The sequence below is a fragment of the Mustela nigripes genome, chromosome 2 (genome assembly GCF_022355385.1).
Source record: "Mustela nigripes isolate SB6536 chromosome 2, MUSNIG.SB6536, whole genome shotgun sequence".
NCBI lineage: Eukaryota > Metazoa > Chordata > Mammalia > Carnivora > Mustelidae > Mustela > Mustela nigripes.
Genome location: NC_081558.1, coordinates 55,960,354 through 55,973,445, shown reverse-complemented (window position 1 = coordinate 55,973,445; position 13,092 = coordinate 55,960,354). Strand labels below are relative to the sequence as shown.

Genomic DNA, 13,092 nt, shown 5'->3' with positions numbered 1-13,092 from the left:
GCAAATGTAGCCAGGGCTTAGAAGCAGGGCTCTGGATGCCAATAAATCTGGGTTCGAGTGGCAGGACCTTGAGTGAGTTAATTGGCCTCTCAAAGGCCTTCGTTTCCTCCTTTGTAAATTGGGAATATGGGGACCTTTTAAGGTTGTTTGGATGGTGAAAAAAAACGAAAGCTCATGACAGACTCGAAAGCTCATGACAGACTCGGTCCACACCAGGTAAGAGATCAATAAACAGTAGCTTTCACAAGATGCATGCTTGGTTAACCCAATTCTTCAGGACGCAGCGGCAGTGTCCCCTCCCTGAGGAAACTTCCTGATCCTCCCTCCCTCTGACTGTGGCCCAGGGCCTTCGCTTTCCTCACTTTGTGCTGAATTGAATTCTGTCCCTTCCCAGTAGGCTGTGGAGAGCAGGATTGTTTCTCTGAGAAGCGTCCACAGTCGCTGAATGAATGACAGTGCATGTAAAAGCGTGTAAGCATGTGAGTGTGTGTGTGTGTGTCTGCCTGTCCACCATATGAGAGTTGGAAAGAGAACATTAGAACAAAAGACTCATCTCAAAGAATAGCGTCAGGAGGGCTAAAACCCAGGATGAACTGAGGCTTGCAAAAAAAAATGCAAACGAGACAAAAAGTCCTTTGTTCACTGCTTCTAAGCAAGAATAGGGAAAGAATAGGTCTTTCGCTGGGGCAAGATGGCATATTGTTAAGAAATGGCGCCGAGAAAGTGGAGCTGGCCCGCCCCTTGCTTCTGTCTCTTTCCTTCACTGGAAAGGCCTTCGAATCTGTCCCTCCACGCAGCCATTAGCTCACCAGACATGTACTCTAGTCTCTTTCACTGCCCAAAATGGGCAAAAAAAGATGGAGCCATTTGTGTGAGAGGCAGATTCCCAGAGGAGGGATCTGAGGCCCAGCAGGTCACTCCAGGGAGAGAGGGAGAGCTGCTCAAGTGACTGGTCTCGAGAAGTGGTGACAAATGCCACTGGAGCAGAAGTCCAGAAATGCTTCCAAGTCACCTGGTTTGCAGACACAGGAAGATGGTATTCCCCTCCTGGGGCCTGAATCCTAGGTCACTGGTGCCCATCCCTGGAAAAATTCTGGCAGGGGAGTACCAAACAGGAGATTGTGAGTATCTGGAAAAGAATGCAGCCGTCCCTAGGAGCACACATCGGGAAATCACCATTTCTTTGTTGACAGTGATGCTGGGGACATTGCAAATTTCTCTATGTGCTAAGAATGTGATTATCTTCCCACATCCTGTCTCTCCCCTGACACAGGGGAAAGAAATTCTTCCAACAGCTCCCCTCCCAGGCAAAGCCCTGCCAGACTGATTCATGTCCTACTCTTTCTGCCCTCCGTACTGTATACCCTAGAGTCCAGGGAACCTGGGTCCCTCTGGATACACTGGCTCCGTGCTGGGTCACACCTGCAAGCCTGTCTTGACTGCTTCTCCTCTGCGACAGCTTTCCCTCCCTCAGTTGTAGACCAGCCCACCTACAGTCCACCTGGTCCTCTGCCCAGTGCCCTCTCCTCTCTTATCAGATTCCAGAGCCCATTTCCAGCCCTGGCCTCGCTGTCTGTCCCCACCAAACAATGAGCACCCTGAGGGAGGAGCCTGTGGCCAATTCATCAGTCTACTATGCAGAAGATTCTAGAGAATATCTGCGGGACAGGTAAGTGAATGAATAGGTAGACAAACTGTGGGGCAGGGAGCGTTTGTGGTGTGTGAGCCCAGGAGAATTTAAATTATATGAATTCAACCAAAAGCACCTAGGGGAAAAGAAATGAAAATACCAAATGCATGGGAATGTAAATTTGCGTAGCCACTATGGAGGAGAGTATGGAGTTTCCTCAAAAAGTTAAAAACAGAATGACCACGTGACCCAGCAATCCTACTTCCAAATATATACCCCCCAAAAATGAAATAGCTCTCTTGGAAAGATACTTGCACACTTGTGTTCACTGTACCATTATTTAAAAATACCCAAGAAGTGGAAACAGTTTAAGTGAACATCAATGGATATGTTGTATCTTAAGTGTATTAATGGATAAAAAAAAAAGTGAGATAGATAGATAGATAGATAGATAGATAATGGGATATTATCCAACCATAAAAAAAGAAGGAACTCTTGCCATTTGTGATGACACAGACGGACTTTGAGGACATTATGCTCAGTGAACTAAGCCAGACAGAGAAAGACAAATATTATATGCTCTCACTTATATGTGGAATCAAGAAACAAAAGAACTCTAATGTATATACTTATATTTTAGATGCATACTCTTCTATAGTGGGCATTACTACCTATATATTATACATTCATATGAATGTTTTATGGTAGAAAATCAGGTATTCTGAAATTTTGTGGCTAATTCAAGGGACTTTCAGGGGTAATGCTTACTCGGATAGGTTTCACTGCACATGCCAATGTCAGAAGCTAGCCATTGGGGAAAGACAGAGGACTTGGTGAGTGAATACACCTAGGTCAATTCCTGGTTAGGTCCAAACCCATATTAGGAGCCTGGTCAGTCTGTGAGACTGGTCAGTCTGTGAGAATCCCCAGAGTGGGTGTGTTGGGGCCTCTGAAGAGCAGCTCCACCAGATGGTCTATTAGTCCAAGGTTAGAAATGAATGGACCCTCCAGGGGAAGCCTGTTCAAGCTGCTCTCCTGTCTGTAAGACTTTTCAGAGCCTTTAATATGTGGGTGGCCATTGTAGCTGAGCTCAAGCAGGGAGCACAGCATTCTGAGCTCCCCAATTTATCATCCAACCAACCTCCTATGTTTCTCCAGAGAAGCTGGTGGAGGGAGGGAGGAAGGAGGGGAAGGAAGGGATAGACCCTACCATTCTGCCCAACAGACCAAGAATGCATGTTCAGTTTTGGATTGGGATCAGAATGAAAAGCATTTACTCACAATGGAGGGAACAGAGTGATTCCCATGAGGGAGCTACAACCCAGACCTGGGAGGCAGAAGAGAAAGAAGAACCCAGGCTTTGTCCTCAGGGGCTCAGAGCTACTGCTGGCACACAGGGTAGAGAGCAGCTTCAGGGTGGTTCATCTCTTCATGAGTTTCCTGAGCACCTACTGTGTGCCAGGCCCTGGGGGTGCTCCAGGAGAAGAAGGTTGACAGGCCTGGGTTCCATGGACACCCCCATGGTCAGGGAGATGACTGATATTGGACATATCCTTGCAAAAGTAAGCAATGTCACTTCTGAGAGTGGTAAGTGCTATAAAGATATCATGTGAGTCTCTTGGGAGGGGCAAAGGGATGCTTTCTGATGGCTCTAATCTACAGGTGCCAGGGTCTATAATCCTGCACAAGGCTGGCACCTGGCAAGGTGGGTCATGCAACTCCCCCATTCTACAGATGGGAAGACTGAGGTAGGAAAGTGAGGTACTCTCTCAGAGTCCTGGGGTGGGGTTGGGATGGAAACCCAGCCATATGACTTTGATGCCAGTGCTCACTTGGCTGTCTGTCACATGGCCCAGCCACAAGATGAGGTTCTCAAAAACTTGTCTGCTTGGAGAATCTGAAGTCAAGCAGGCTCACAAAAATAGAAGAATCTTCCAGAATAAGGGAATTAACTATCCATCTCAGCTCTGCCACAAAACAGCCATGTGACTTTGGTCAGCCTCCAGCTTGCTCAGAGCCCAAGATGGAGGTAGACAGACCTCCTTTCATGGGGACAGATGAGGCTATGCATGAGGCAGGGCTGTCACAGGGCCTGGCCCCATGGATCCTCAACGAAAAGACAAAAGAAAGGAGAGTGAAGCCCCACATGAGCCATCACTCCTGGGGTGCTGCCCAATCCAGCCTTCCTCCCCTATGCTATGACTCAATATTACAATCATGATGGCCAAGCCCGAGGAAAGAACACACAAGTGGATGGGAAAATGGGCAAAAAGCATGAACAGGCAACTCACAGAAGAGTAAAATGTGTATAGCTAATAATACAGGAAGAGGGTTCACCCGAATTACTTCTCAGGGCAATGCAAATCAAGACAGCAGTGTTTCCCACTGTTCCCTGGGCAAAAATGAAGTCTTGGATAATGCCAAGTGTTGGAGAAGCTGTGGATCAACACCACAGGCTGGCAGGAGTGGCACTTGGCACAGTCACTGTGGAAATCAGGTTGCTGTTCATACCTTGTGACCATCCATTCCATTCCTCTGTATACACCCAAGGGAAACGTGCATACACTAGCACCAGGAAACATGCACAAAGGGGCCCATGGTGGCAATGTGACAAGTCAATGCTTAGAGGTGGTCCAGATGACCCACCACCAAAAGCATGGAAGCATAGATCAGAGTCTACTACTGCAGCCAAAAGGGATCCACAACAGCTGAAGGAACACCGTGGATGGGTTTTATTGCTATTTAGGGATAAAAGTAAATCCAAAAGATCGGATATAGAGTGATGATGTCTTTTCATTATAAGATTAAATACAACTAAAACCAAATAATTTCTTTCTGGGAACTATATCAATATGATAAAACAGACAAAAACAAGCAAGGAATGGGAAACCCAAGATTCAGGATGGAGAAAGCATGGCTCAGGAGGGAGTGGCAGGGGTACACAGGGGATGGTCAGAGGAGGGCGTGTAAATTACTCATTCTTGTTCTAATTGTTGTGCTGTGTGGCAGATTCAAGGAGGGAGGTTCATTGTGTTATTTAAGAAAATGAAAAGGGGCACCTAGGTGCTTCAGTGGGTTAAAGCCTTTGCCTTGGCTCAGGTCATGGTCCCAGGGTCCTGGGATCGAGCCCTGCATCGGGCTCTCTGCTCAGCGGGGAGCCTGCTTCCCCCTCTCTCTGTCTGCCTCTCTGCCTACTTGTGATCTCTGTCTTTCAAATAAATAAATTTAAAAAAAAAAAGAAAAGGAAAAGGCTGAAGGGAGTGAATACCTTCTCAAGCTGTCAAGGGCCAGACTAGGTAGTAGGCGATAAAGCTGATGTGGGGCCGCATACAGCATTTTAATAATCCTTGGCATTTAAGACCCATGAAGAGCTGGCTCACAATCTCATCTGAGACTACTAACCCCCCTACCTCCAGAGGCCTCAGACCCGTGTTCAAGATCCTTTTAGCAATCCAACTTCCATGTTGTCGCCCCATGTCAGCCAGGGACCCTATTTACTGGTGAAACTCTTCTTACTCTTTAAGGCCCAGATCAAAGGCCATCTCCACTTTCTAGCTCACTTGTCACAGAGGAGATTAGGACACAGAGACATCAAGGGCATGCACAGGGGAAAGACCATGTGACACAGGGAGAAGATGGCCATCTGCAGGCCAAGGAAAGAGACTTCGGAAGAAATCGAACCTGCTGACACCTTGTTCTTGGACTTCTGGCCTCCAGAACTGTGAGAAAAGGAGCATCTTTGTCTAAGCTGCCCAGTCTGTGGTTCTTTGTTACAGAAGCCCGAGCTGGCTAATGGACTCATGAGCAGGCCCTCTCCCCTGAGAGGTGGTCTAGGTGGGGCTCCCAGGTCTGGCCAACAAAAGCACTGCTTCCCTTGGGCATGTGATGGGACACATGACCCAAAGTCAAGTCCTGTTAGCTGATCCAGGTGGGATGGACCTTAGGACTTCTGTAGGTGCCCCCAAAGAAAAGCTAATGCTTTTTTTTAAAAACACACACACACACACACAAATTTAGAACCTGGAAGTTGTGGTTCTGGCATATTCAGAGCCATCTGGCTGCCCCAAGAGGCCACTCTGGGGTTGGTAGAAACCATTTCAAGGATCAGCACCATCCCTGACTTTGCAATGACTTAAGCAAACATAAATTCCTTTCTTGGCCTGATGAGAGGGCTTGAACTGGGTTTCTGTTCCTAGCATGCAAGAAGGCTTTGCTGGGTACATGCTCATGGCCTTCTCCTGAGATACAGACAGTAAAATTTAGAACATTCATGAGGGGAGACAGAGCCATGAAACACAGAGCCAAAGACCAGAGTGGAGGCTGAGGAAGTGGTAGAAGGTGAGGCTTCGTGTCTCAGCATGAGACGGATAACTATGCCAAGGGGCAGCGCCCCCCCCCATGTCAATTTTCCCCTTCTTCCTCCTCAGTCACAGACCCTGAGCTGGTCTCAGAGCTACTCTGAATAAAAGACTACACTTCCCAGCTTCCCTTGCAGCTAGACGTGGTTATGTGACTGAATTCTGGCCAATGAGGTGTAAGTAGAATTGTGGGGTGGCAGGGGGAGGCCATGTTTCGGGCCATCCAGAGTGAGGCCTTGATGGCCAGACCTCTTCCCAAAGTCAAAGACCTTACTCTTGATGCCTCACCAAAAGGCAGGCTTGTTGGCTGGTCATTGCCAGGAAGAGGCAATCCCATGAGGGCAAGAGCCCCGAAGGCACTGAGGAAGAGCCCAGGAGCCAAAATCTGAGGTGTCCTCAAGCAGGGTATGTTTACATATGAGGAAACCAAGGCTCAGAGGAGAAGTGACTTCTCAGACACCTGGGGGTCTTATGTGGGCCTCCTCGTCCTCTGCTCCACCGCTACCACCTTTCAGGTTCCAGGCCAGGGTAACTCCTTCCTAACTGGCCTTCAGGTCATCAATCCTACCCCCATCCTCAGCATCACTACCAAAGCAGAACTTCACTCACGGCACAGTGTCACCTCTTGCCAGGAAAACTGGACCAGACTCCTAACTCCCACCCTGACCCCTCCATAGTTCATTCTATTCCCAGCTGCTAGAGCAAGGCTACTAGATCCAAAGTCAGATCCTGTCCTTCCCTTGCTCTCCATTCACTGGAGGAAAACCCAAATCTCTGACTTGGTCTGACAGATGTCACACTGTCCAGCTCCCGGCTGCTTCTCTGACCTCTGAGACTTCTTCTTCCCCCTGATCACTGTACTCCAGTTATACCAGCCCTCTCACTGGTCCTCAAACAGCCAAATATGTTCCTGGCTCGGGGCCTTTGCCCATCTATCCTCTTTGCCCAGCATGCCCTTCCCCAGACATGCCCATGGCTCACCTCCCTCATGAATCCAGAGGCCTTCCTTGACCAAACAGGCTGGAACAGCAGCCTCCAGCCATGGTGGGCACTCAGTAAATATTTGGTGAACGTATGAGTTAAACAAACGAATGAATTTTATAGCGACTCTTCAATGAGCCTTCCAGAATGACTGACTATTAAGCTGGATCATGTGATGTTGCCATTTTTGCAGGTCAAAAATTATTGAATAGAGGCTATTTCATACAGAATGACCTTACTTTGGAAGCTACGCCTTTGCTCCAATTCTGCAATGGCTCCCACCACCTAGTTTGAGTTCAAACTGGTCAGACTGATGCCACATGCCTCTTGGACCTGACTCCCAGTCACTTCCAGGCCTGTGGACCTGTCGCCCCTACCACTGCTACGCCCTGGGTTTTCTTAGGCTCCTCTCTTTGCCTTGGTTCCCTGAGGCCACTCAACGTGCAATGGACGTCTTCAATTCTACAACTCTTGTCAGCTGGAAGGGCTGCTGGACAGCAGGGCTCCTGGCACCATAACCCTCCTTGTATCCCCCAAATGCATGGTGATAATGCCAGGCTATGGGCTGGTTCTTCCAAGACTGCGGGTTCTTCCGGAGTGCCATCATCCTAGTCCCAGGACACCCTGTCACTAACTTTCAATGACCTTGGACAAGTCCCTTCTGAGCCTGTTTCCTCGTCTGGAACATCTCATATGTCAGCAACACACAAGTTTAAAATAAGGCCAGAGCCCAGGCCTGGGTCCCAGGGACAGGGGACTGGGGAATGTGAGCAAGAGAAGGCAGAAAAATCATGGGTGCCCACAGAAGGCTCCCCAGACAGGGATTTCAGGGACCTAAACTGGACTCCCAGTGTGGATGCCACCTCCTGGTGTGAGCCAGGGCAACCCCCCCCCCCTCTGGGCCCTGTTCTCTACCTGAAAAGTCAGCCCTGAGGCTGGAAGAGGGAGAAGGAAGGGCAGGTGGGACAAGGCAAAATTCTAACCACGAAGATGTTGGAAAGGGCACACGGTGTAAAGAGAAGTTCTAAAAGAGGAGGCCACAGTGCTCCCTGCCAACCTCACCGTGAAGCTGGGGTCTGTCCCCCTCAGGAGTGGATAAGCAGGTGCCTACAGAAGACGGTGACCAAACAAGACCCGCTCAGGACTGAGAGGACCAAGAAGGAGGAAGGAAACACCCAGTGATGAGTGCGGCGGGGAGCCCAGCTCTCATGGAGCTGGCATTCCCAAGGGGTGAGGAACGAGTCACAGTGCCGATGAGCTGAAGCTTCGTGGTATGAGGGACTTTAGACCCCAGTGATCAAGGGAGGCCCAGAGGCCGTGACAGAGAGGTCTGCACAGAGAATGAGGGGCGTTCTGGGGTGCTGGCTGTGAGAAAGGATCTGAGGCAGAAGGAATGTGTGGTGCTGGGGACCCAGGGCTGGACAGTGTGGTGTGCCGGGGCGGGGCGGGGGGGCGAGGGGGAAGATGGGAGCAGAAGGGGGCAGAGGTCAGCAGTGCTTTCAATTGAGAGGAAGACTCCATAGAGTTTTAAGTAGGGAAAATGACATGACTTCATTTTCATTTACAAAGGAGGACCCTGCCTGCAGGAAGGTCTCCAGAATAGCCAGGGGGCAGTGGGATGCCAAGGGATGGGGTGGGGGGGCAGGAGGGGGTGGGGAGCCCAGAGGCGCCAGCTGTGTGACCGGAAGGGAGGAAGTAAGGACACAGAGAAATGGCTGGATTTAGGGTGAATCACTTCAATATCCACTGAATTTACTGATGAGGGAGAGAGAGAACTTGGGGGGTGCCTTTAGCGCCATCCAGTAGGCCCAGTGAACCACTGCAGCTCAAAGAGACCTGAAGCAGACTTATTTCCAGGGAAGTTCACAGCTTGGCAGCAAGCCTGTGGACTTCCCAGCCCCATAGTCCAGACACACACAAGCAGAATACAAAACATGGCCTTTTCCACAAAATATGGAGGCCTCTCAATGACCAACCTCCTTTCCACCAGGTTTTCTTGATAACTGCTTTGAAAACCAAAAGTGTGACCTGACCCATGTCTCGGTGCATGTATCTGTGTGTGTGTACACACATAGACGCACGTCCCATGTATGCATGCCTGAACAACACACAATTCCCACAGAACAGGGTTTGTAAATTCAAATGTCCACAGTAGCCTGGTGAGTCATGAAAGTGGACTGTGTGTAATAGGGAGTGGTGAGGACTGTGGCAGGGGTTCCATTTAAAGGAATCTTCATTGTCAGCCTGACCCCCTAATAATTGTGTAGGCACATACATAAGTTATCAATAGATCTTCCACGTTTTAAAAAAAAGCCAGAAATTCATACTTTGAGGTAGAAAAGTTATTTTTTTAAAAATTGGACTTCAATTTAAGAAACATCAGTGCTTTTTCAGCTGACTAGCCTTTAGGCCACTGGTTGCTGGTTTTCAACTTTCCCATAGGTGGTTGGAGTGGTCTGGAGTTGAATTAGAGAGCCGACCCTCCCCAGGAGACCTGATTCAAGTCATGACACCTGCAGATCCCATGCTTGGGAGCATTGCTGCATGGGGCAGGTGAGAGGTTCGTAGAGGGATCCTGAGGCTATTCTGGTCTCCCACAGCCTCTCAGACCTTGCATAAGTTGTCTGGGTGAGCACATACCCACTTTGAGCTCCTTCCCGAAGACGGTGCGCTCCCCTAGTGCTGAGCAGTTCCAGCGGCCATTGCGGAACTGAAACTGACACTCGTCGAGACCCATTTGTGAGCCTTCTCCTATGACGATGATGGCGTCGGGTCGGCTCTGGCAGATTGCCCGCTGTCTGGGAGCTAGGCCCGGGATCTTGTTACAGATGATGCTCGCGCCCAGAGCTACCACCGAGGAGAAGCCACTGGAGCAAGGGGACACAGAGAAAAGGAGTGTTAGGCCAGCAAGGTGGGGGCATGCCCTCCACGCCCTCCCGGGGTATCTGAGGCTGTTGTCCCCACTCCTCCCACACACATACAGATCATACTACCCCCCCCCCCCCCCCCCCCCCGTTGCTCCCAGCAGGGGTCTCCCAACTTTTTGATACTGCACCCCAAACCCACAATTACTCATTTTGCAACCCATATCGGTACTTGCCTAGAATGTATAGTCAATATGAGTGAGGCCTGATTTCCTTTTACTATACACACAAAAAAGACGACATATACTGCAAATATGACATTGTGCACAAAGCAAGTTGCCTTCGGATTTATGGTAGGGTTCAACTGAGATGAAATTTAAAATCATGCAAACTAAAACCCATTATTGTTTAGGAATCATGTCTGTGTGATCAAACTGCAAAGGCAAGCAAGGGGACGATAATCACAAGTTTCCTGCAGCGGGGGCCCTGAAAGGTTGTGGGGACACGTTAAAAAAAAAAAAACTGCAACTGCTTTTACATGTTATATTTACTCTCCAGTATGTATGATCTATATCTTCAAAAATAATTGTGAATGGGAGGTCTGGTGTTTTCTTTCTGTGTGCCCATGGAGCATGTGTACCCCACTCCAGGCATGATCAGTCCTAAAGGATGCCTATGACTCTTCATACAGTTTTTGTCTTCTTTATTCACCTTCTGTGCAGGTAGATATTGGTTATTTCGCAGGTGCCAAGCACTATGCTGGGAGAGAGGCAGGGGCCTACCCTCCAGGAGTTCTGGAGGGAGACCACACCCATTTCATAAATGAATAAAACAGACCATTTCAGACCATGGTAGGCACTATGAGGAGAGTAAACCAGGAGGCCGTAAATGAGGAGGGTGGGCTTGGGAGGGAAGAGAGAGGGGACAATTTAGCTGGGGTGGTCAAGGATGGCCTTCCTGGGGAGGTGCAGTGCAGCACGGCCTGAATGGCCAAGAACCAGTCATAGGAAGGTCTGGGGCAGAGTAATCTGGGCAGAGGGAAGAGCAAATGTCCATTTCTTGGTAGGGGATGGCAGGGGCAGCAAGCAGAAAGATGCCACAGAATCTGGTGTAGGGCTCAGGGACAGAGAGAGTCTGAAGACACAATCTGGTAGAAAGGGCTAGAATTTTCTCAGGTGTATCAGGGAGCACTGAAAGGCTATATGCAGGAAACTGACGGGGTCCCATCCCTCCAGCCCCACAGGGGAGAGGAATGTGGGGATGTGGGGTGCCAGAGCAGGAGCTTGGAGAAGAGACAGGGAAGAGGGGTGGTGGCTTGGCCTAGGCAGTAGCTGGGGTGGCAGCAGATGGAGCTGACCAAACTTCCTGATGGGCTGACTGAAGGGTGGAGCTGAGCAGAGGAATGGGGAAGGGTATGAGGGAAAGACAGGCGTCAGTGTGACTCCGGGGTATCTGGCGGGGGGTAGGGCCATTTCCTAATATCAAGATAACCCCAGACAAGCTCCAGTGACGACCCTGATGATGCAGGTAGCCCTTCCTTTGCACAAAGATGGTCCACATGTCTGGAGCTTTTAAAGAGAAGACCTCACCTCTGATGCCTTATTCTGGACATAATAATAAGAGAGAGCTTTCATTTATTGAAGGTCACAGCCAGCCCTGGGCAAAGTGCCTCACACTTTCCATCCTGGGACTCAGCTACAGGAAGTTGTTCTGGAATTGGAATTTCTTAAAGCGAGGATCTGTGTACCCAGAGTGCAGGAGAAGAGGTGACCCCCACTCCTCTCCAAGCACATTACTGACTGGTCCCTACCCTATTTCCCTCAATCCTGCCTTACACTGGCCCTCTTCCTGCCTCCTGCCCTTTGTCCTTACTTGTTGCCTTCCCTGGAATCTCTCTCTTCTCCCTGAGCTTCCCAGGCTTGGCTTCAAGGGATACCTTCTTTGACCACCCCAGCTACAGGAATCTGCCTCACCCTCTCACCCCTCATAACTTGGCATCACAGTCTCTGTTTTGTTTATGTCATTCTCTGGATTACTTATGGTCTTCTGCCATGGTTGGTTCTGTGTGCCCACTTTGTTTATCACTTGTCCTTCTCATTGGACTATGAGCTCTTTGAGGTAGGGATGATGTCTGTCGGTTCACTAAATGGCTTCTGAATGAATGGATGATGAATGGGTGAACTATGGAGTTTCTAAAATATCGCTCAAGGTAAGTACCCATGACACAGCAGGTGTGCCTGCCCAAATATGCCCTGAATGCATCAGTGAACTTTTGCAGCATCCCTACCATGCCAAGGCAGGAGCGTAAGTGTTGCTGCAAACACGAGATACATGTGACCTTTCTAAACAGCCTGGTGGGCAGGATTCACCCTTTCACATATCTGAAAATTGAGGCTCACAGAGATTGAGATCTGGAGGTCACCGATCTGAAATAGAAGCCTTGCTAGAGCTCTCATTCATTCATTTCAGCCACTGAAAGAGAGTCTAACATGGCCAGAGCTAGAATGTTTGAAATGTTTGAGGAAGAGGCAGCATGGAAAGATCATCAAGCAGAGATGTTTGGGCCACAAGTCAGCGAGAACCTGTCAAGCCCTAGCTGACGGCCAGGGAACTCCCACCCCAACAGAGTATAATGATGTATTAGAGTAAAAAATTCATAGGAACAGTTGTCTAGCAGCTAAAAGTTCGGGCCTAGAGTGCCATCGAAGCTCCCTTGGCCTTCTAGCTGTGCGGCCTTGGGCAAGTTGCATCCCCTCTCTGTACTTCAGCTTTTCCATCTCTAAAAGGAGGATATTGATTTTTAATCCTCATTTCACAGTGTTGCTGTGAACATTAAATGTGTTAAAACACAGAAAGTGTTCAAAAGGTGCCAGGCACTTAGTATGTACTCAATTAATGTGCTGCTTTGTGTTTTGTTATTATGGGATTTGTTTATTACAGGGGGACAGTGCGTGAGTCGCTGGAAGGAGCCACATTAAGTAAGAATACCACAGATGCCCTGCCATCAGCCCTTGGCAGGGACGAACTAGGCACATCTGGGGAGCCGAAGGCTTCTTGAGGACCTTGGGACTTTACCCCCCATGCCCATTTTACAGATGGATAACGGGAGGCTTAGGGAGCAGCAGGGCCCAGGGCCAAATTCACCCTGCAATTCCTTTTCCTGACTTGGATCTCTCCCCGCCACAAAGGGCGACTGCCGGGCTGAAGGCTAGCTAGCGTCCTTCGTAGCTCCCTCCCTCCAGGGCAGCACCCCCCCCCC

The 13,092-nt window shown here is 49.4% G+C and overlaps 1 protein-coding gene across 1 annotated transcript in view; it reads right to left on the bottom strand.

The window, feature by feature from the left end:
* WNT7A (Wnt family member 7A) overlaps positions 1-13,092 on the bottom strand; it is a 60,623-nt gene that overhangs the window by 45,450 nt on the left and 2,081 nt on the right. Inside the window, exon 2 of the mRNA XM_059387923.1 lies at positions 9,610-9,836. Within this exon, the coding sequence (XP_059243906.1) occupies positions 9,610-9,836 (227 nt within the window). The remainder of the gene's footprint in view (positions 1-9,609; positions 9,837-13,092) is intronic.